Source organism: Phyllobates terribilis, unplaced genomic scaffold (genome assembly GCF_046119375.1).
Source record: "Phyllobates terribilis strain yellow unplaced genomic scaffold, ASM4611937v1 Scaffold_3__8_contigs__length_932513732, whole genome shotgun sequence".
Lineage (NCBI taxonomy): Eukaryota > Metazoa > Chordata > Amphibia > Anura > Dendrobatidae > Phyllobates > Phyllobates terribilis.
In genome coordinates, this window is record NW_027362763.1 from 734,681,417 (window position 1) to 734,705,263 (window position 23,847).

At 40.2% G+C, this 23,847-nt stretch overlaps 1 protein-coding gene across 14 annotated transcripts in view; it reads right to left on the minus strand.

The window, feature by feature from the left end:
• The window catches only part of NRXN1 (neurexin 1), a 1,901,072-nt gene that overhangs the window by 993,645 nt on the left and 883,580 nt on the right, over positions 1-23,847 (minus strand). For all 14 annotated transcript variants that reach the window (XM_073672110.1, XM_073672115.1, XM_073672114.1 and 11 more), the window contains one exon: positions 11,768-12,206. In XM_073672110.1, coding sequence (XP_073528211.1) covers positions 11,768-12,206 — 439 coding nt within the window. The remainder of the gene's footprint in view (positions 1-11,767; positions 12,207-23,847) is intronic.

The window sequence follows — 23,847 nt, forward strand, 5'->3', positions numbered from 1 at the left end:
AGCAAGTAGGATCTCCCTTGGCCAGGTGGAGTTGTAGGCCTCCCCGACTATCTGCACTCTTTCCTGGCTACCTTGCTCTATGCGGGTAGAAGTAGCCCACGTCCCTGAGTATACCGTGTGGTGCTCACCCGTATGGCCGGTGACTTGGGGTCTTCCGTTAGCCTCTGCTTCACGATGGCGGTGCTGGTCCCTTGCTTGTGACCGTGCCTCCGGGCTTCTAAGGCCAGAGGACATGGAATCCCCTGCCAGTTGGATTCTGCTGCTGGACCTGGATGTCCCCACAGCCTCGGACTCCATGTCCGGGTTTAGTGTCTTCAGCCAAGGCAAGCTTTCTAGCTTCCAGCCTCTGGCACTCGCTCCTGCTCCTACAGAGCTCCTGTTGTCACTTTCTCTGTGTCTGCTGTTCTCCAGACCTGACTGCGTCTCTGTCTGGGACTTCACTCTGACTCTGACTGCTCTACTTGTTCTGCAGGCTCTGGCTCACCTAATCCCGCCCCAGACCCAGTTTATAAGGGCAGATTCCTCCCCTCCCAGGTCTGGGTGGGCCGTGTTGCATGCTTAGGGCTCCTGACCAGAGAAACCTCCCACTTGCTCTCAGACATAATATTTCTATTACTGTGGCAACCAGACCCCTGGGGTGCCACATTAGTAATCTGTGCTTTCTAATCGTTCAGGAGGTTAGACCAGGAGCCAGATTAGATTAGAGTTAAACCTAAACTATGATGGAGGTGTGTTATATTTCTGCTATGTTGTTGCCTGTTTATAATCAGGCAACTCATACAAGGAAAAGAAGTACACTCCCCCATTAAAAATATTTAATAACACCCACATTGCCTTAAAAAGGGAGCTCATTAGGTGCTAAATACTTTGATTACTAATATTTCTGCAATGGAGAGGTGAAATTAAAACAAACCAAAAAGTTTTATTCGGCTGTGCAGCCACTATTATATCGTGTGTCCAGTTCACCATGAGAAATTGGATTTGGTGTAAGGTGCTTTTTAAGATCATGGTAAGAAATTTGCATGCACTAAAACTTCAATGAGTGCACTAACTCAGCATTTCTAAATCTATCTTAGCCACGTACCTTAATTCAAATAAACATTGTAAAAGTACTTCCATTCCCTACTTTTAATTCTAACTCATGACGTTTGGTATAGGGTCACTTTAAGCTTTCTATAATTCTCTATAAATACCCTGGTTGGGAAACACTATTCAAAAGTCCTTTTAAAAGGGTGTATCTCTGCCCTGTTCTGTCTCCGCCTTTCTCTGTAGTAAGTGCTTATCATCGATATGATCGGGGCTCATTTATAAAACGTCACACAGACTGAGGCAAATTAAACAGGGATGGATGATCATTAAAACAATAGCTTGGACTCCATAAAGTTTGCATATTGTTGGCCCCATGTGCTGATGACTAGGATTATTTTTTAACCAGCATAAAAGATGCTGTCATCCAATGAACGAGAGTTTAGTTGACTGATCGCAACGATTTTCACACAGGCCAATCAAAGTGAACAAGCATATTTTCATTCAACCAATTTTGGGCCATGTAAAAGAGATCAAGGCTATAATGATCATAATCTGAGCTGCACATAACAATCACAGCGTAAGGAGAGGTGCAAGTACTCCCTTGTATATATGATCTTTATCTCTGGGCTACATATCTCATCTAAAGCAGACTATACACAAGATAGCTATAGGGTGAACATTTTTTGTCCAACAGCTACATCTAAAAATTCTGATTGGGTCACAACAGCTGCATCCAGTAAACTAAGTGACACATCGCTGGAATCAGGGTCTCTTTCATACATTATGCTGCTGTCAGATGAGGTAGTAAAAATCTGGTGACAGATTCCCTGTAAGGTGTTTTTTAACGGGGAGAGAGAATAAGGCTGCTGCCAAACTCCTCTGGCAGCCTTTTATCTCATTCAAAAGCAAAAGGGTCAGGCATTTTAATTACAACTGCTCGTTCCTTCTTTCTCATAACGTCTTGTGTCAGGACATAGTTAGGGGACCACCATGTACAGTGGCATACCGCAAATGGTGGCAGGCGACGCAGTTACTATGGGGCCCAGGTGGGCCCGGTGCCAACGCCGACACCGGACCCCTGCCCATCATCGCAAGTTCAACTGTATCGGCATCCTGGATGCCGATACAGTTGAAAGCAATGATGAAAGACGGAGCCGTCAGCTGACGTTTTCTCCTCTATCATTCTTTCCCGGCAACTGAGGTCTCAGTGCAGCAGGCGCGATGATGTCACAACATGGCGCCCACTGCGCTGAGATGTACAGTGCTTCAGAACGCATGCTGCAGAGACCAGAGAAGTGAGGGATGAGGAGAGGTGTTGCAACTTTTTGTTAAATCAATGAGAACATTGTGGTGGCCATAATACTGTATGGAGGACTATGGTGTGTATTATACTATATGGAGGAATATGGGGAATGCCTTATTCTATATGGAGGACTATGGAGAGTGCATTATAGTATATGGAGGAATATGGGGAGTACATTATACTATATGGAGGATTATGAAGAATGTCTTATTCTATATGGAGGACTATGGGGAGTGCATTATACTATATGGAGGATTATGGGGAATGCCTTATTCTATATGGAAGACTATGGGGAGTGCATTTTACTATATGGAGGACTATGGGGAGTACATTATACTATATGGAGGCCTGTGGGAAGTGCATTATACTATATGGATGATTATGGGGAGTGCTTTATACTATATGGAGGACTATGGGGAGCGCTTTACAATATATGGAGGATTATGAAGAATGCCTTATTCTATATGCAGGACTATGGGAAGTGCTTTACAATATATGGAGGACTATGGGGAGTGCATTATACTGTATGGAGGACTATGGGGAGTGCATTATACTGTATGGAGGACTATGGGGAGTGCATTATACTGTATGGAGGACTATGGTGTGTATTATACTATATGGAGGAATATGGGGAATGCCTTATTCTATATGGAGGACTATGGGGAGTGCATTATACTATATGGAGGACTATGGGGAGTGCATTATACTTCATGGAGGACTATGGAGAGTGCATTATACTATATTGAGAACTATGGGGAGTACATTATACTAAATGGAGGATTATAAAGAATGCCTTATTCTATATGGAGGACTATGGGGAGTGCATTACACTATATGAAGGATTATGGGGAGTGCTTTATACTATATGGATGACTATGGGGAGTGCTTTACAATATATGGAGGACTATAGGGAGTGCATTAAACTGTATGGAGGACTATGGGGAGTGCATTATACTGTATGGAGGACTATGGGGAGTGCATTATACTGTATGGAGGAATATGGGGGAGCATTATACTGTATGGAGGACTATGGTGTGTATTATACTATATGGAGGAATATGGGGAATGTCTTATTCTATATGGAGGACTATGGGGAGTGCATTATACTATATGGAGGACTATGGGGAGTGCATTATACTTCATGGAGAACTATGGAGAGTGCATTATACTATATGGAGAACTATGGGGAGTACATTATACTATATGGAGGATTATAAAGAATGCCTTATTCTATATGGAGGACTATGGGGAGTGCATTATACTATATGAAGGATTATGGGGAGTGCTTTATACTATATGGAGGACTATGGGGAGTGCTTTACAATATATGGAGGACTATAGGGAGTGCATTAAACTGCATGGAGGACTATGGGGAGTGCATTATACTGTATGGAGGAATATGGGGAGTGCATTATACTGTATGGAGGACTATGGTGTGTATTATACTATATGGAGGAATATGGGGAATGCCTTATTCTATATGGAGGACTATGGGGAGTGCATTATACTATATGGAGGACTATGGGGAGTGCATTATACTTAATGGAGGACTATGGCGAGTGCATTATACTATATGGAGAACTATGGGGAGTACATTATACTATATGGAGGATTATAAAGAATGCCTTATTCTATATGGAGGACTATGGGGAGTGCATTATACTATGTGAAGGATTATGGGGAGTGCTTTATACTATATGGAGGACTATGGGGAGTACTTTACAATATATGGAGGACTATAGGGAGTGCTTTAAACTGTATGGAGGACTATGGGGAGTGCATTATACTGTATGGAGGACTATGGGGAGTGCATTATACTGTATGGAGGACTATGGGGGTGCATTATACTGTATGGAGGACTATGGTGGGTGCATTTTACTATATGGAAGACTATGTGGGGGCTATTATAATAGTTGGAGGGCTATGTGTGGAAGCGTTTATACTGTATGCAAGCCATTATACAGTGTGAAGGTTTGTGTGGCTTTCATCATACTGTGTGGAGGGCTGTGTGGGGGTTATTGTACAGTGTGGAGAGGAACAGTTTGGAGAGCTAGTGGGGGCCACTGTACAGTGTGGAGTGGTGTGGGGGCCAATTAAACTGTATGTAGGCCCATTATACTGCATGGAGGGGTGTATATCTTTTCCGCAAGATATGAGGGGTGGGGTACAGTAGGGTCATCATACTGTGCGTGTGGAGGGTACTGTGGAGGAATTCACTGTGGTGGTTTCATACTGTGTTTGTGGGTCACTTTTGTTGACATTATACTTTATGGGTGAAATAAAAGCGGAATCTAAGGCTCCAGTAGGGAGAAAATTACTTTATAAAAGCTGCAAAGTTGTGAGATATGGTCTTCTGTGACCTCACAGAATATTATTTTTTTTTGCTTTTTGGGGCGCCCAATTAGACCTTTTCGCTATAGGGTTCCATGATTTCTATGTACACCGCTGACCATGCACATAAAATGTCATGTCGATCCCACTGAATTTGGCAGTAGGTCTACTCTGGGTATTACGCCTCAGGCACTGCCCTAATACGTAAATGATCAATCTGCCCTCGACAATAAAAACAGATAATCCAAAAATTACTCCATCTTTCATGGTTCAGTCTAGAAAATAAAGTTTTATTTTTCAGATTTTCAATAGTCATACCGGTACAGTATATAAATGCTCATCTAAAAGTGTGCAGTATACATTGCAAAGTATATAAACTTTTCCTTAAACAGAGTGACAGAGACACTTTTCTACTTTGAGATGTCGGCCACAATGTAGTCTGTTCTAATCATACCTTGATGTAAGCGGGTCATGCAAACCTCATTGCACAGTGTGATTTTAACAAGATTCAAGTTACACTACGGGTATTCAAAATCAATGCAGATACCGCACAACCATTACAATACAGCTGAAGTTTCATCACAGATTTCTATTGTAGCGTGTCTATCATTATTACCGTTTTTGCACCTCATTGAGTCATTGTGTGACATTCTAATAGACACAACCATTGTCCAAGACTGGATTATGTTATACTGAATTGTAGTCTAAGACTAAATAATGTGACAATTAAAGCATCTAATATTTGTGTACTATGGACGATTAGCAATTTGCATACTATGGAAACTAACTCAGCACCTCAATATAATAGAATTCCTTCTTATTGAAATCAATTATAAAATGGTACACTGGTCCATGCCGGTTTTCTTACGCGTTTCGAGCACACACTGCTCTTAGACATAGAATGTTGTCCTATGACTAAGAGCAGTATATACTCGAAACACGTGAGAAAATCTTTATTGCAATCGATTAAAAGATAGCACACTGATCCATGTTGATTCTCTAACACGTTTCGAGCATAGAATAACGTCATGCTCAAAATGCGTAATAAAATATTTATTGCAATCAATTAAAACATAGCAAACTGATTAATATCAGTTTTCTTACGCGTTTCAAGCATACACTGATCTTAGTAATAGAATAATGTTATGCTCAAAACGCATAATAAAATTTTTATTCTGTCGATTAAAACATATCACACTTATCCACGTGTTTTTTTTTTTTTACACATTTCAAGCATAAACTGTTCTTAGTTATAGGATGATGTTATGGTCAAAATGCATGAAACATTATTTATTGTAATCAACTAAAACATAGCACATTGATCTATGTCGGTTGTCTTATGCATTTCAAGCATACACTGATCTTGGTCAGAGAATGATTTTATGCTTGGATTATTATTATTATTATGCTTGAAATGCGTAAAAAAAATCTTTATTAAAACATAGCACACTCCATAACAGTTTTCTTATGCGTTTCGAGTATACACTGCTCTTAGTCATAAAATAATGTTATGCTTGAAATGCTTAATACATTCTTTACTGTAATCAATTAAAACATAGCACACTGATCCATGCCCGTTTTCTAACACGTTTCTATCATGTACTGCTCTTAGTCACAGAATAATATTATGCTCGAAATGCGTAAGAAAATCTGTGTTGCAATCTATTAAAACACAGGTCACTGATTCATATTGGATTTCTTACGCGTTTCGAGCATACGCTGCTTTTAGTCATTGAATAACGTTATGCGCAAAACGCGCAACAAAAGTTTTATTGCAATAGGTTAAAACATAACAGACTGATCATTGTCAGTTTTCTTTGGTATTTCAAGCATACACTGCTCTTAGTCACAGAATATTATTTCCATCGCTTTTCTACGACTAAGAGCAGTGCATGCTCGAAACGTGTAAGAAGACCGACATGGGCCAGTGTTCGCTGTTTTAAGGAATTGTATTATATTGAGGTGGTAGAGCAGCTTTTTCTAGAGTACAACATTCACAAGCTTGGATTCGGCAAATGCTCCTCTCAGCACTCTACTAATATGGGATAAAGTTGCCGATGAAAACTACAGTGAGAATTTGAAGCTGTTATAACGGTGAGCAATCTATTACATTTATCTGCCTTATGAAAGGTAATTTGTTTAATCCTGTCGATCCAATAGTGTAAACAGGTGGCCTTGCTATGTAAATTGCGCAAGTTCATTTACAGATTGCTAAATCTGTCAAGACAAGAGAAAAGGAAAGCAAGGACACAACGGTATGCTATGTAGCATGGCATATATTCTATGTTGGCCATTAATATTTTGAAGGTGACATATTATTTTTTTTTAAATATAATTATTATTATTATCATAATTATTATTATTTTAATTTAAGTTTGAAAGCTGTTTTTTATATTTGATTTGTTTTGCATGTTTTAGGATTTTATGTTGCATGTACAGTACAGACCAAAAATTTGGACATTTAAAGATTTTTCTGTATTTTTATGACTATGAAAATTATACATTCACACTGAAGGTATCAAAACTAAGAATTAACACATGTGGAAGTATATACTTAACAAAAAAGTGTGAAACATCTGAAAATATGTCTTATATTCTAGGTTCTTCAAAGTAGCCACCTTTTGCTTTGATGACTGCTTTGCACACTCTTGGCATTCTCTTGATGAGCTTCAAGAGGTAGTCACCGGAAATGGTTTTCACTTCACAGGTGTGCCCTGTCAAGTTTAACATGTGGGATTTCTTGCCTTATAAATGGGGTTGGGACCATCAGTTGTGTTGTGCAGAAGTCTGGTGGATACACAGCTGATAGTCCTACTGAATAGACTGTTAGAATATGTATTATGGCAAGAAAAAAGCAGCTAAGTAAAGAAAAAAGAGTGGCCATCTTTACTTTAAGAAATGAAGGTCAGTCAGTGCGAAAAATTGGGCAAACTTTGAATGTGTCCCCAAGTGCAGTTGCAAAAACCATCAAGCACTACAAAAAAACTGGCTCACATGAGGACCTCCCCAGGAAAGGAAGACCAAGAGTCACCTCTGCTTCTGAGGATACGTTTATCCGAGTCACCAGCCTCAAAAATCTCAGGTTAACAGCAGGTCAGATTAGAGACCAGGTCAATGCCACACAGAGTTCTAGCAGCAGACACATCTCTTCAACAACTGTTAAGAGGAGACTTTGTGCAGCAGGCCTTCATGGTAAAATATCTGCTAGGAAACCACTGCTAAGGACAGGCAACAAGCAGAAGAGACTTGTTTGGGCTAAAGAACACAAGGAATGGACATTAGACCAGTGGAAATCTGTGCTTTGGTCTGATGAGTCCAAATTTGAGATCTTTGGTTCCAACCACCGTGTCTTTTTGCGACGCAGAAAAGGTGAAGGAATGGACTCTACATGCTTGGTTCCTACCGTGAAGCATGGAGGAGGAGGTTTGATGGTGTGGGGGTGCTTTGCTGGTGACACTGTTGGGGATTTATTCAAAATTGAAGGCATACTGAACCAGCATGGCTACCACAGCATCTTGCAGCGGCATGCTGTTCCATCCAGTTTGCGTTTAGTTGGACCATCATTTATTTTTCAACAGGACAATGACCCCAAACACACCTCCAGGCTGTGTAAGGGCTATTTGACCAAGAAGGAGAGTGATGGGGTGCTACGCCAGATGACCTGGCCTCCAAAGTCACCAGACCTGAACCCAATCGAGATGGTTTGGGGTGGGCTGGACCGCAGAGTGAAGGCAAAAGGGCCAACAAGTGCTAAGCATCTCTGGGAACTCCTTCAAGATTGTTGGAAGACCATTTCAGGTGACTACCTCTTGAAGCTCATCAAGAGAATGCCAAGAGTGTGCAAAGCAGTCATCAAAGCAAAAGGTGGCTACTTTGAAGAACCTAGAATATAAGACATATTTTCAGTTGTTTCACACTTTTTTGTTAAGTATATAATTCCACATGTGTTAATTCATAGTTTTGATGCCTTCAGTGTGAATGTACAATTTTCATAGTCATGAAAATACAGAAAAATCATTAAATGAGAAGGTGTGTCCAAACTTTTGGTCTGTACTGTATGTTCTCATTTACTTATTTGCCCATTAGAATGGCCATTATTATTTTGAAGGTGACATATTCTTTTTTATTATTATTATTATTATTATTATTATTTGAATTTATGTTTTAAAGGTTTTTTTTAAATATTTTAATTGTTTTGCATTATTGTATGTTACGTGTATGTTTTCATTTACGTATTTGCACCATGAATATACAGAATAAAGCAGATATTTATGGCAGCACAACAAATAACGACACGCCAGTTGAGAGCGTTAATATTACACCATGCAGGTTAAGGGTTTCCACAATAAAGGATGGTTTTGTCAGTATGAAATCCCTGGAGCGTGTTGTGCAATTTCAGGCAATTTTTATTTTGTATTTTCGGTGTATTCAAATCTGTAGAAATCTCATTTCCTGACAAATGGACAGAAGGGTGATTCATTATAGTCTTTCAATAGGCCGGCTATAACTCACCTTTAACTGTTAAAAGGACATGATAAATAACAACCCTCCGAGACAAGGATAGTATTGCTTTGTATATCTGTAAATGGAGTCATCTGTCTCCTCAAGTTTATCTCTTCCCACAGGATAAAGAAGAATCCACTTGGAGATATGAAACTCAGTGACTGTGACCTACTTTCTATTTAATTATGTCTAGTAACTTTCTACATAAGAAGAATGCAAAATGCATCCATAATATTAAGGTCAAGCTTTCTCCTACTTGATATTAAAGCTAATGATTATATATGTGTTTTATCATTTGCAAACCTTTTTTTATAACCAGATTTTACAAGTAAATGTAATTCTAAAAGACATATCCTCAATACTGGGAAAATAGGTATACAGGAGCTTATCTTAGAGGATAAATAAGCTACTTTCTTCTTCATTTCCGATGCCGGTTGGCTTTTGCCGACAACGGGCAACTTTATATTTTTCAATATTTCGTTTTTCGACACTTTAGACAATGTGATATTGAGTTTTTAATATTTTTACATTTTCCTTACTGAAAAAGCAGAATTGCATTTTTTTTTCTTAACATACAGCCCATACTATTGCAGAGATACTATTTGTATCTATGTAACAGTTTCTTCCTATTATTATTACTTATATTTTAATATATCCTTAACTGCATTTTGGACATTAGAACAGTTAATTCCAAATAAATAAGAGATGTCTTTTTAATTCTGTAGAATAAAATTGGAGGCTAAAATTTAATTTTTTTTTAACATAATGCAAGATACACATGGCGGTATCATAGTCTGTAATGTGGCACGTGAATAAATCTATATTGAATCCAACTGAAAAAAATAATATTACAAGTATACTGTGGCAAAATCGGACTGGCCCACAGGGGAGCAGAAGAATCCCCCGGTGGGCCGATCTGCATGAGTTGGCCCTCCACCCTCCATTGTGAACAGTACTTGGCACAATACACTTGGTTCACTATTTACAGACAAAGGCTGCATCTTATCATTCATTTGACTACCCATTTATTATTATATACATTTGTGAATGAGAGTAATGTAATATTTGCATGTAGCTGAAAAGTGGGCCTCCAGAGTTGATGTTACTGTTGGGCCCTTGGCACCCCAGTCCGACACTGTACTGGTGCACATATCCTTTTTTATGCTAGTCTTAAAGGGAATCTGTCAGCAAATTTTTGCTATTTAATCTGAGAGCAGCATAGTGTAAGCATTGGGACCCTGATTCCTGGAATGTGTCACTTATTAGGCTGTGTGTTGTAGTTTCAATACAATCAGTGTTTTATCAATAGGAGTTTATCACTACATGACTAGGCGTCACATACATGCCAGTCTGGCAAATCTGTGTAACTCCACCCCCTCCACTAATTAACAGCTTACTTATAATGCACAGTGTACACAGGAAGCTGCCAGTCAGGGGTGTAGGTGGAGTTATAGGTTATACACAGCACAGGAGTCTTAGCTCTGCCACATCTACAGATAAAACATGGATTCTAGCAAAACTGCACCAAGCAGTCCAATAAGTCACACATCACTGGAATCAGGCTCTGTCACTACAGTATGCTCCTATCAGATTCCCTACCAAAAACCTGCTGACAAATTCCCTGTAAAGGACTGGTTCACTAATGCATTGTATTTTACAAATAGGCACATGGTTGTCCTAGAATAAAAAAAAAAGAAAATACTGAAACGCCACCATTTTTGCCTAAGTTTCCTGCTGGTCTTCAGCTTTTCCTGTTCATGCGCCATTACAGCAAATCATTGCCAGTTTGGGCTGGTGTAGATTTGCACTATAATTTATGCCAATTTCTTCTGTAAATTCTAATAGTCCCCAGGACCACAAGTGTGGGAAAAATAAAAAAAAAATAAAAAAAGTTGAAAATTTTAGTGTAAAACAGAGAGGTGCCCTTCCACTACTCGCATTGCAGATACGTTCAACAGAATCCCCTGTATCTGTGCATGTGCTGAACAATTACAGCAATTGCACAGAAGACAATGGAGTCAAGGAAGACATCATTTGCTTATCCATATTACCTTTGTCGTCCCATAATCTTGGAGGTTGCCGCTGTCCAGTATTTTCAGCATTCATCCATGGACAGCACAGGGTATTGAAATGTATTGCAGATGTAAGAAATTGGGTTATTCCTAATTGCTTATGTCTGTACAAATCATTGAGAATAGGAGCTGATCTGCAGCACCCGGTAGCGACTACTACTGCTACCCATAGATCGGAGCTGTGATTTGCAGCTATGTTCAATGTTTACATCCCACTGATGCCATAGATAATAACAGCTGACCGGTAGGGATGCCGAGTGTTGGACCCCAAGCAATCTCATATTGACGTCTCTCCTCAAGACATTTTAGAAAATTTTGCCAAAAAATCGACTAACCTTTTTAATTGTTAATTATTAAAAAATATATATTATTTGAAATTTGTCATCATATTTTTCCTTGCACTGTATTAAAAAGTGCATAACGTAACGTTAAAAAGGGAAAAAAATGAATCTATGGTTTGCTTTTAACTAAATTAAATATAAGCACTTGACATTCCATTCATTATAATTTTTCACAAATATATTTTTACCTGTGCGTCCATCGCGTTGGAAATCAACATGATACCATTCTCCGTCATTTACTTTTTTCTGAATTGCCTTTATTTTAATGGTTCCTGATCCCATGTCAAGAAGAAGATACAGATGGCCGTCAAGCATCTCTATAGCAAAAAAGTCAACCTTGATCATTTGGGGATTTTTTGCATCTTTTTGGTGACGAGGTTTACCATGACTAAACAATATGAGTCCATTGGGCTCCGTTGTGCGGAAGTCGAATGATATGGATCCAGTCTTCTTCGCATTCCATTTTGGTAAAGAGATAAATGATTCTGGAGTCTCAAAAGTGATTGGGTCCAATGTGGCAACATTCTCACATTTAAAGGCGACTACACCATGAACTTTCATTTTGACATCACCTTGCTTGGCAAGACGTGACAATTCTAGCCGGACATCATTATTTTTATATACAACCTGAAATAGACAAATACATAAAAATGAAGGTTACTACATATATAAGGAAATGCATATTACAATGTAATATTCAATATTTCCGTCACCAGTTGCAGAAATATCTTATGAGATATTGGATGCCCACTACGGTTCTTGTAAATGTGGGACACGAAAAGCTCAAAAAACCTGTTGGCAAAAACATTCCGTGGTCTATTTTCTACGGAATGTACAAAATCATTATCGACTTTTGTGTAGGACAGGTTCCTCTAACTCCAATCCTCAAGAGCCACCAACAGATCGTGTTTTCAGGATTTCCTTAGTATTGCACATGTGATAATTCCATCATCTGGGGAATACTAAAGAAATCCTGAAAACTTAATGCGTTGGTGACTCTTGAGGACTGTAGTTGGGGAACATTAGAACTTGACAATTCGGGTTCGTTTATAGAACCAAATTATCTGGACATAGATGAGGTATTAAAATTTTACATCTACAATATAAATTAAGGTTAAAAAAGTAGTACGTTAGAGCAAAAGTCTTCAAAAACTACCACAAAGTTAGCATATAATTATAAATAAGTGTTACACAGCACAGCATATTCAAAAAATGCCACCATGAAGTGCTAAAAAATAATTATTTTGAAGACGTTGTTAGAGGCTCCAGACGGTGGGGGTCTAAGGTAATTTGTCTTTTTACCCTCCTTATCATCCGGACCTGACAAAAACATATCCTGCAGTAATGTAGACATCCTGTAATATAACTCAGCGCCAACTCTATCAATTTGCTTTAATTTCTCAACAAAACACACACTCACACTAGGAAATAGTAGAAGGGAAAACTTATAAACCCATCAGAGTGTTTTTGGGCGTATGGGAGCAGAAACCAGTGCACCCAGAGGGTATCCACAAATAATTATTTTGAAAAGTTTCTACTCAACCAGCATACTAACGCCATGAATTATAATTATAATACAGTAATGTTAGCTCCTAATTAGAGATGAGCAAATATATTAGAGTGGAATTGAATTTGACTTGAATTTTACAAAAAATATTTGCCAAAAAGCGGACTTTTTGTAATTAGTTTTGCATGGATTTAGTCAAATGACAGCGACTGGCCACCATTTTTGCTGAACCCTACAAGTCACCAAAAAGTTAAAAAATATACAAAAAAACTTATACTCCCATTCCTCCATTCCTTATAATTACTCATCCAATTATTGATGCATCTTCTGATTGCTGATGCGAGTGCTGATTCCCCTGATCTCTTCATACTAGGCCGGGGTAACGCTGGTGGGTGTGGACCCACTGCGCAATGGGCTGGGCTTACCCTGTAGGGGCGTGACTGAGTGTCTACCAGGTCTGATGGTGAGGATAGGCTTTGCCACTGGTAGTCACGAGATACCACTCAAGGGCAGCCCCCGGGTCTGCAGCAGCTGACTGGAGGGTGAGAGACATAGGTACGAGGCACAGGAGGGCAAAGACAAAAATTTGCTCAGACAATCCAAGGTCAGGGCACGCAGCACAGGTTCAATACACGTACCTGAGGTCAAGATCATAGTGGTCAGACAGGATGGGTAAACAAGCCAGGTCGATATCGGTAGACAGAATATGGAGGAATGCGTAAAAAAGGTGCTAGCAGGCTAGGAACCAACATTCAGGTGAGGAATGGAGGGTGGGGTCACCTGATATATCACCTGCTAGCAGGTAATAGGCTGGGGAAGCAAATCTCTGCAGGACAGGATGGATAAAAATTTCTGAAGAGTTCGGCCGCGTCCCTCTATGAGTCACAACCAGCACAAGACAACTCAGAGTGATGGTCAGGTACTGGATGGAGCAGAGCAAAACACATGATGAGTAGGGCGGCGCTTTGTGATTGGCCGGCATAACAGACAGGACTTCCGGCTCAGATTAGTCCCAAGATTTTTTTGCACATGCAAGGTGTTGGGCCTTAACCGGAAGTCTCAGCATTGCGTGAAGAGGCTCGGGGTTTCAGAGCTCATGACTGTGAACAGAGGATGTGACAAGGACCAGACAGTGAGTAGCAGAGGGTCCGGAAAGGTGAGCGGTGAGGTAAGTATAACAATTTTTGCTATTTTTTACATCTTAAGTTTATTATTCTGTGGGGTCTGGAGAGTCTCCAGAGCATGATAATGGACATTCAATTAGTGGAAAATAATCAGCAAATTGAATTTCCTGAGAAAATCCGGGAAACAAGCAAATAAGAATTTTACTTGATCCGCCCATTTCTACTCTTCTTCTGGGGTTGCACACCCCACTTCACCAGTACCTCCAACCACCCAGCTGAGTGCAAGCCAACTTCTCTTCCCATCTCTGCTCTTCATACATACATATGCATTTCTCAATAATAACGATTATAAATCAATGCAATGGAAAATACTGTAAAAACACAAAACTCTGTAGCTACACACGTGATCACCAAACATACTGCTTGATATAATGATACAAATGTGTAATTTCTTAAGTAATAACCTGAGCAGATCACAGGCAAGCACTGTTATGGTGGTGATGGTGATTATCTGACATAAAGGGACCCTTTAACTTGGATGTTTTTGTATAATAGAACTTGTATGTTTTACGGCGGAGGATAAAGAGTAACATGTTGATTAACTCATTTTCTGTAATTCCCCAGTTCCTATTCTGTACCATGCATAAATCATACGGGGGTGGAGTAGACATGTTGTTTTATGTAACAAAGTGTTTTATTTTACAGCACACAGGAGCTTTCAATAACAAAATGAATAATTCATCTTTATAGTAGGATTATGGCGTAACTTCCAGGGATGCTGTACAGCTGGGGTTGTCTAGCTTTGCACGCCACGTACAGACATAAAGCACTACATCCATTTACAGAAGTGGCTCTAACCAATATAAAATCATCAGCATCATCATAAAAAAAATAGAATATTTATTCTAATATTGAAAGATTTATACAAACTGACACTTCATCTTAGGGCTCGCTCACACTGGCGTATAACACGGCCGAGCGCTATGTGATGTTTTATCGGATAGCACTCGGCCTAATGTTAATTTATGGGGCAGAACGGCAGATTCTACATGAAAAAACAATCACAACATGCTGCGAGTGCCTCCGATGATCTGATCACCCATAGACTTGTGTGGGTGCATGTGGACTGCACTCGGATGTCATATGAGTGCAGTACAGCATCCGTGGACACAGAGATTGGAGAAGATGGAGAAATTAAGTTCTGGGATACTAGTTGGAATAAAACTATCTTTACTCATGTACATAATCTAGACATACATGCAGTATATGAAAAGAATAAAACAGAAATGTGCTTTATAGGGTAGCACTTCTTAACAGTTTGGCCCCAATTCATCAAAGTGTTTTCATCAGAAATCTGGACTTAAACACTTTGATAAGTTGTAAAATTTTTGCGCAACTTCAGTCTTTACAAAAATTTAACAACTATTGGTATTTTCACCCCAGTTTTGCTAAGCTACACCAAAATGGGAGAAGGGGTGGGATAGAGGAGGAACAGGAGGTGACACAACAGCGTGTCTAATGCATGACGAGCTGCGGAGCGCTTCATTCCTAAAATCTTATTCCGGTCTCCGACTGGAGTAAGATTTATAGTAAGCCTCGCTCCACTTTTTAGAAGCATCTGCCTCGTAATGAATCAGGCTCGTCTGACTCCAGCATACCCCTTTATCATGATGAATCGGGGCCTATGTGCTTAGTACTTACTGTTAAGTGGCTCCCAGTCCTCCTCTCTATCCATCCGGAATCAGTTTGGAAACATGAGGTATATACAGAAAAGAATAGAGGCATTCATTAGAGAAGAGACGATGTGCAACCATGATCCAGATCAGCGGTCTGTGGCCATGGACAGGCGCTGTATGAATTTCCTTACCCTCCTGGATCCCAGGCTTGGCTTATGATAAGTTGGGCTGGTGAAATGTCAAATGGGTGCCAAACAGATGACATTACGCCAGCCTGGGGAATCAACTGCCGTGCCGAGAACCCAGAAACTGGGGAAAATTGTGCAGCTCCTGTCCACAGCTAAGAACTACTGACCTGGACCATGGACCAGGGCTGTGCAAAGCCATCCACTCATCTCTAGTATTCATCGGTCTGCGCGTTTCTCCAAAATAGACAAACTAAACATTTTGTTATAATAGTTTCATCTATATTTCAAGGTGATGAGCATTCAGGGATGAGCCTTATCCTCTTCCCTAGTGCTTTGGTGTTTGTACCTAACATCAGAGGACAGCTTGTCCCTGAAATGCACTGTAAGCTCATCAGCTTGAAATCTAGACAAAACTATTAAACAAAATCATTGGTTTATCTACTTTGGAAAAAGGTGTTGAATATTTTTCTCTATTCTACCACATGGGCAGAATGGTGATCACTTGATCACTGTGGATTCCATTTCTTCAAAGACCAATGATCAGCTGTAGTGACTAGTGTTGAGCGATACCTTCCGATATCAGGAAATATCGGATCGGATTGGATCGGGCCGATACCCAAAAAGTATCGGATATCGCCGATTCCGATACCGGAAACCAATGCAAGTCAATGGGACACAAATATCGGAATGAAAATAAACCCTTTCTTTCCTTGTAGGTTAATTCCACATGAAGGAAAACAACTAACAATAATGTAGAATGTATTGGGGGAGGTGGTTGCCCAAATCGATGGGAACAGTGCTCACAGTGAAACATGAAAAGCCGGCAATTCAGCAGCGGCATACACCGGTACCCGACAATTTAGAACCGAAAGAATAGAGCATCACACATAGATTAGATGGATAGAAACATGTCAGTCACATATATAAGAAGTACAGTGACAGTGTTGCTTACTGTACTTGTCATTTAGTGTAAAGGATTTATTTAAAAAAATAATAGTGTTTTCATGCACCGTCTCTTTAAAAAAGCCGGCCGGCAATTCAGCATCTGTACCCGACAATTTAGAACAGAAAGATAGAGCATCACACATAGATTAGATAGATAGAAACATGTCAGTCACATATATAAGAAGTACAGTGACAGTGTTGGTTACTGTACTTGTCATTTAGTGTTAAAATAAAGGATTTATTAAAAAAAAAAATTGGCGTGGGGTTCCCCGTAATTTTAGTCTCTAGCAGAGGTTAAGCAGATGGCTGGGGCAGATGTTTGTAGCCTGGGAACGGGGTAATACCCACGGAGCTTCCCAGGCTACTAATATCAGCCCCCAGCTGAATACCTAGCCTTTACTAGCTATTAAAATGGGGGACCCCCAAAAAAAAAATTACGTGGGGTCCCCCCTATTTTAATAGCTAGCAAAGGCTAGGCAGACAGCTAGGGGCTGATATTAATAGCCCAGGAAAGGTGCCATGAATATTGGCCCCCTCCCAGGCTAGAAACACCAGCCGTCAGCCGCCCCAGAAATGGCGCATCCATAGGATGCCATCACAGCCTGACACTGAGGAGCGCAAGCATGCCTGCACTTCTCAGTGTCTGCGGGATGACAGGCTGGATGGCAGCTTTCTGCTGCGATTCAGCCTGTCATGTGAATCTAGCAGAGCTGAAGCCGTCCTGGGAACCATGGAAAGGTAAATATGATGTTGCTTTATTATTTTACTTTTATTGCAGGAGATCGTTGGCTTCAGCTGGAATGGGTGTGATGGTAAGTAGGGTTTAATTTAGAACAATAAAGAATTGTGTGTTTATTTCAATTAAAGGACTTTATTCTGGGTGTTTGTGTTTTTTTTGTAACTTTGACTATGGGGTTATTAATGGGGGTGTCTTATAGACGCCTCTCCATTACTAACCTGGGCTTGATGTCAGCTGGCATTATAAGCTGACATCAACCCCAGCCCTATTACCCCACTGCCACGGCTACAGGGCAGTGGGAAGAGCGAGGCAAAGTTTCCTATGGATGCGCCATTTCTGGGGCGGCTGATGGCTGGTGTTTCTAGCCTGGGAGGGGGCCAATATTCATGGCACCCTTCCTGGGCTATTAATATCAGCCCCCAGCTGTCTGCCTAGCCTTTGCTAGCTATTAAAATAGGGGGGACCACACAACATTTTTTGGGGGGTCCCCCATTTTAATAGCTAGTAAAGGCTAGGTATTCAGCTGGGGGCTGATAATAGTAGCCTGGGAAGCTCCGTGGGTATTATCCCCTTCCCAGGCTTCAAACATCTGCCCCAGCCATCTGCTTAACCTCCGCTAGAGACTAAAATTACGGCGAACCCCACGCCAATTTTTTTTTAAATAAATCCTTTATTTTAACACTAAATGACAAGTACAGTAACCAACACTGTCTCTGTACTTATTATATATGTGACTGACATGTTTCTATCTATCTAATCTATGTGTGATGCTCTATCTTTCTGTTCTAAATTGTCGGGTACCGCTGCTGAATTGCCGGCCGGCTTTTTTAAAAAGACGGTGCTTGAAAACACTATTATTTTTTAAATAAATCCTTTACACTAAATGACAAGTACAGTAACCAACACTGTCACTGTACTTCTTATATATGTGACTGACATTTTTCTATCTATCTAATCTATGTGTGAAGCTCTATTCTTTCTGTTCTAAATTGTCGGGTACAGGTATATGCCGCTGATGAATTGCCGGCTTTTCATGTTTCACTGTGAGCACTGTTCCCATCGATTTGGGCAACCACTGTAATGCCACAACCACCATGGCTGTGGCATTAACGTCTTAAAAAAATATTAATTCCTGCTATTGCATTTAATTGTAATGTAAGGGAGATAATGTAATGTCAACGCTTGAGCAGGAGAATTCTCCCACGCTGGGATGGCATTCTGATGACAGGCTGGATCGCAGCTGAGCGCTGGCATCCAACTTGTCATCCTTCAGAGACACTGCAGAGGGCAGGCATTATGTGAACTTCCGATTCCGGTATTCGATATTGTAAAAGTATCGGAACTCAGTATCGGAATGCTCAACACTAGTAGTGACACAAGAAAATATTTTATGGCTGTAGGCATCACTTTTTATTTCTGGCTGTAGGCATCACTTTTAATTTTAGCTCTAGGCATCACTTTTATTGTTGGTTCTAGGCATCACTTTGATTTTTGGCTCTAGGCATCACTTTTCCTTTTGGCTCTAGGCATAACCTTTATTTCTGGGTCTCTACATCACCTTTAGTGGCTGCTGCTGGTAAAATGTACTTTACTACTATTTGCCAACTATTTAATGAATAGTCGTAAATCGGTCGGCCAGGTCCACCAGGTCTACCAGAGTGGCTGCTATAATAGAGATATTAATGAGGGTTTTTATTCTCATAGGTGTTGCCATAGGACCACTATTTATTATGCATAAAGCCTTTTATGATAGCAGATTCATCAAAAAAAATAGTGCTCATAATTACATATAGAGCAAGATTAATACTGATGGGCTCCGTTGCATAGCAATTCTTCAGTCTCTCATACACATATACATTTGATGTTCATTTGCCTCAAATACATATGCAATCTGTATAAAAAATGCACGGCACTGAACCAATGTTAATTTAAATTTCATTTGGGTAATCTCTCCAGCTATCATCCTCAAATTAAATTTTGAGGGAACTTGATTGCTTAAAAGCCTTTTGCACAGGACCATTTGGCTGATATATGATATTAGGCTCCCCGCATCTCCGAGCTTTTTATGAAACTGTAGTTAAGTGTTGAACTTTTACTCGCTAACTGTCTCAAGGTCAAAGTCACAATAGTTCCACCCGGCGCAGATCCGCTAAGTAGCGCAGTCTCACGGAAAAGGGAACATTAATATCTTTATCAATTGGGAACAGTACAGAGGATGAAATTATCTAAAGAGGTGGAAGTCAATTTCTTATTGAGAGGATTTTGTCTGAATTCAAAACAGTCATTGTCGTTTCTCCCAGTGTAAGTATGCCTAAGTATCTTCAGAAGAAATGGTAACATAATGTTCTTATCTCCAAGTCACATAGCACTGTCTGCACGCGTGGTGCTAATCTCCGAGATAGGGCTTTGTAATTAACCACTAGAGCTGCTCTGTTTCCAAACACCATTTACAGAATCTACAGCCACAATTGAGGTTTTCTATGTCCGATTCGTAAAAAAAAATACCCCAACACATTTCACATTACAGAGTGCATCAATGTAGGATTATTATGAAACAATGTAACAGTCTGCTGATTAGTAAGATTAGGACTAGGGGAGTACACTGAAAGAAGAGACCGCGAAAACTTTGGATACTTAACACTCCACTCATCTCCACCTCAAAAACCAACCCAAAGCAATGAATTACAGATGTATCCACCCTAAAATTTTCTGGAATTTAGATAAAAGGTTATTCCCCTTTTTGGACACTGCTGGAACCCATATCTTTCTAAAGCTAGGGTCACACAAGTGTATATTCTCTCATCCGAGAGAATCAGGTCAATTATGCAAAACACACTCTGATCAGGATTTGATCAGAGTGTGATGATATTGTGATCTGATTCTTTTAGATAAGGAGAAGATGGAGTAAAAAAATTCTCCATCTTCTCCATTGTATCAGTGCGTGGAAATCAGACTGCGCTCAGATGTCACCCGAGTGCAGTCCATTGTTTGCCACGGACTCATTGATTTGCATGGCTGAGTGCAATCCGAATATTGGATCAAATTCGGGTATGTTGTGATTGTTCTCCCTGGACCGGCTCTGTTAGAGGAAAAAAATTGGACATGTGCACGGCGCCATTGAATAACATTGATGTTTTGGCAGACCGCACTAGGACCAATAATACAATCCCTAAAGAACAGGGGATTGTTGTGAGAAATAGTAAGATGGATGCTTATACCCAGCTCTCTCCATTCACTTGTACAAGAGTTAAAAAATTGGTGACAATTTTTGCAACCCTTATAAATCCTTTCTTACACGCAACCACCTGAGCACTGACAATTGTGCATTTCGAGGCCCAGCTCCTTAGATAGACTTGGGTCCCGGGACCCATATGTATAAGAAGTTTATTGCATATACTGTAGAAAGGCCACAATTCATCATTGCCTTTGCACCTGTTTTTTGTCTAATTTTGTGCATCCTTTTTTTTGTTTTGCACCCAATTAATGATTCTATTTGTGCCTTTTTTGAGGTCTTTTTTTTATATGTACTTACCTGTGTTTCGCAATTGCTAAGTTTTAAAAAGTCACAAAATTTGATGCAGCATCACCCCAGTCTACCTCTGGTGTATTTTTGAATACGCCCAAATTTTGCCACAAGTTTTACGACCCTTGGCACTAACTTATGACTTTTGGTGCCAAAGGTCGCAAAAACAGTTCAAGTAAGGAAGAAATACCATTTTTTTACTTTGTGCCACATTTATGAATCCCATGCACGATTTTGATACATTTGGAGCCAAAAACGCAGCTAATACCAAAAGACATAAAATGAAAATGACTTAAAACAAAAAAATTATGAATTGGGGCCTATATGACAAATATAGCATAGACATCTCCCAACAGAGTATCACAAAATCATACATGTACAATTTCTTGTGTAATGAAAAAAATTCCACAGTCTAAGAGAGGAATAGAGGCTAATTTCCCCCAGCCCTTCAATGGAACTACACAAAATAAAAATAAATAAGTAGCCCACAAATCCCAAAAGCTAAAAATCTCAAATACTCTTCATGGTAATTGACAGAAAAAAAAGATTTTACTTCGGCTAGTAATCACAGCAGGGAGAGCTCGACATCTGTAGACTGTATGTTACTAACTCAATGTGATGCCGCAAAAAAGACCTATTTGAGACAATATTTGAGACAAATCTCAAAATCATGTTTTATTTTACTGCTGGTCATCCCACACTTCTCTCACGTCCGTCACCTTAGGATATGTTGAGCCAAGGAAAAAGTCAAGGAAGGACACATCTGTAGATCTCTAACCCCCATATACAGCACTACTGATATAGGAAGGACACATCTATAGATCTCTAACCCCCATATACAGCACTACTGATATAGGAAGGACACATCTGTAGATCTCTAACCCCCATATACAGCACTACTGATATAGGAAGGACACATCTGTAGATCTCTAACCCCCATATACAGCACTACTGATATAGGAAGGACACATCTGTAGATCTCTAACCCCCATATACAACACTACTGATATAATAATAATAATAATACTCTTTATTTATATAGCGCCAACCTATTCCGCAGCGCTTTACAATTCAGAGGTTCATATTCAACAGTCATAAGTAACATAGCTAAATATAATACAATAATTACAGCAAAAATAATGACGACCCTGCTCGTAAGAGCTTACAATCTACATTGAGGTGGGGGTGACACAAAGTACAGGAGCTTATTTACAAGGATGGTCCAGCCATCTTGAGAGGATGAGGGATAGATTAAGGCTGCATGAGCTCGTCCCCAGCCAGTACCTGTACTGCTTTTGTTTTCGGTTGAGACTTATGTTTGGAGAAATAAGGGATGGGCTATAAGAATATAAAAGGACTTTGATTAGAGAACGTGATAGGCCGCCCTAAACAGGTGTGTTTTTAGGGAGCACCTAAAACTGTGTAAGTTGTGGTTCATCCTAATTTCTTGGGGTAGAGCATTCCAAAGAATAGGTGCAGCTTGGGAGAAGTTTTGAAGCCGGGAGTGGGAGGTACAGATTAGTGCGGATGTTAGTCGAAAGTCGCTTGCAGAGCATAGAGAAAGGGTAGGCCGATAAACAGAAATGAGGGAAGAGATATAGGGGGGTGCCGCACTGTGGAGAGCTTTGTGGGTGAGAACAAGCAATTTAAATCAGATCCTATAATTCATGGGCAGCCAGTGCAATGACAGGCACAGAGCGGAAGCGTCTGAGTAATGATTAGCCAGATAGATGACCCTGGCTGCAGCATTAAGGATGGACTTGGATAGGGGAAAGACGAGTGAGGGGGAGGCCAATTAATAGAGAGTTACAGTAGTCGAGGCGGGAGTGAATCAGGACAACAGTGAGGATTTTGTTGCTTCTAAGGTGAGAAAGGGGCGGATTCTAGAGATGTTCTTCAGGTGCAAGCGACAAGAGCGGGCAAGAGATTGTATATGGAAGGTGAAGGAAAGATTGGTGTGAAACACAACACCAAGACAAGGCGCCTGCTGGCTCTCCATTATTGTGGTACCACACACGGAGAGGAAGATGTCAGATTTAGGGAGGTGAGTAGACGGCGGGAGCAGAAGAAGTTCAGTTTTGGAAAGGTTGAGTTTCAGATAGAGAGTGGACATAATGTTGGAAACTGCGGCCAGACAGTCACTTGTGTTCTGTAGTACAGTGGGGGTAAGGTCAGGGGATGAGGTGTATAGTTGTGTGTCATCAGCATAAAGATGGTACTGAAAACCAAATTTGCTGATGGTCTGTCCAATTGGGGCTGTATAGAGAGAGAAGAGAAGAGGGCCAATGACTGAACCCTGTAGAACCCCAATAGTGAGAGGAAGGGGGGAAGAAGTGGAGCCAGTGAACGATACAGATATAAAGAGGACAAATTGTAACCATTCCTCTTCCTCACATCTACTGTAGATCCCCAGATACTGCCATTAATTTATAGCATACATCTAATCCACATGGCTGGACAATGAGGAGAAATGCACAAATCAGATGGCCTACCACAGTTGGGTTCTATTGACCAGACCGAGGCCAGATGTCCTTTAAGCATTGGTCAGACCAGTTGACATCAGTAT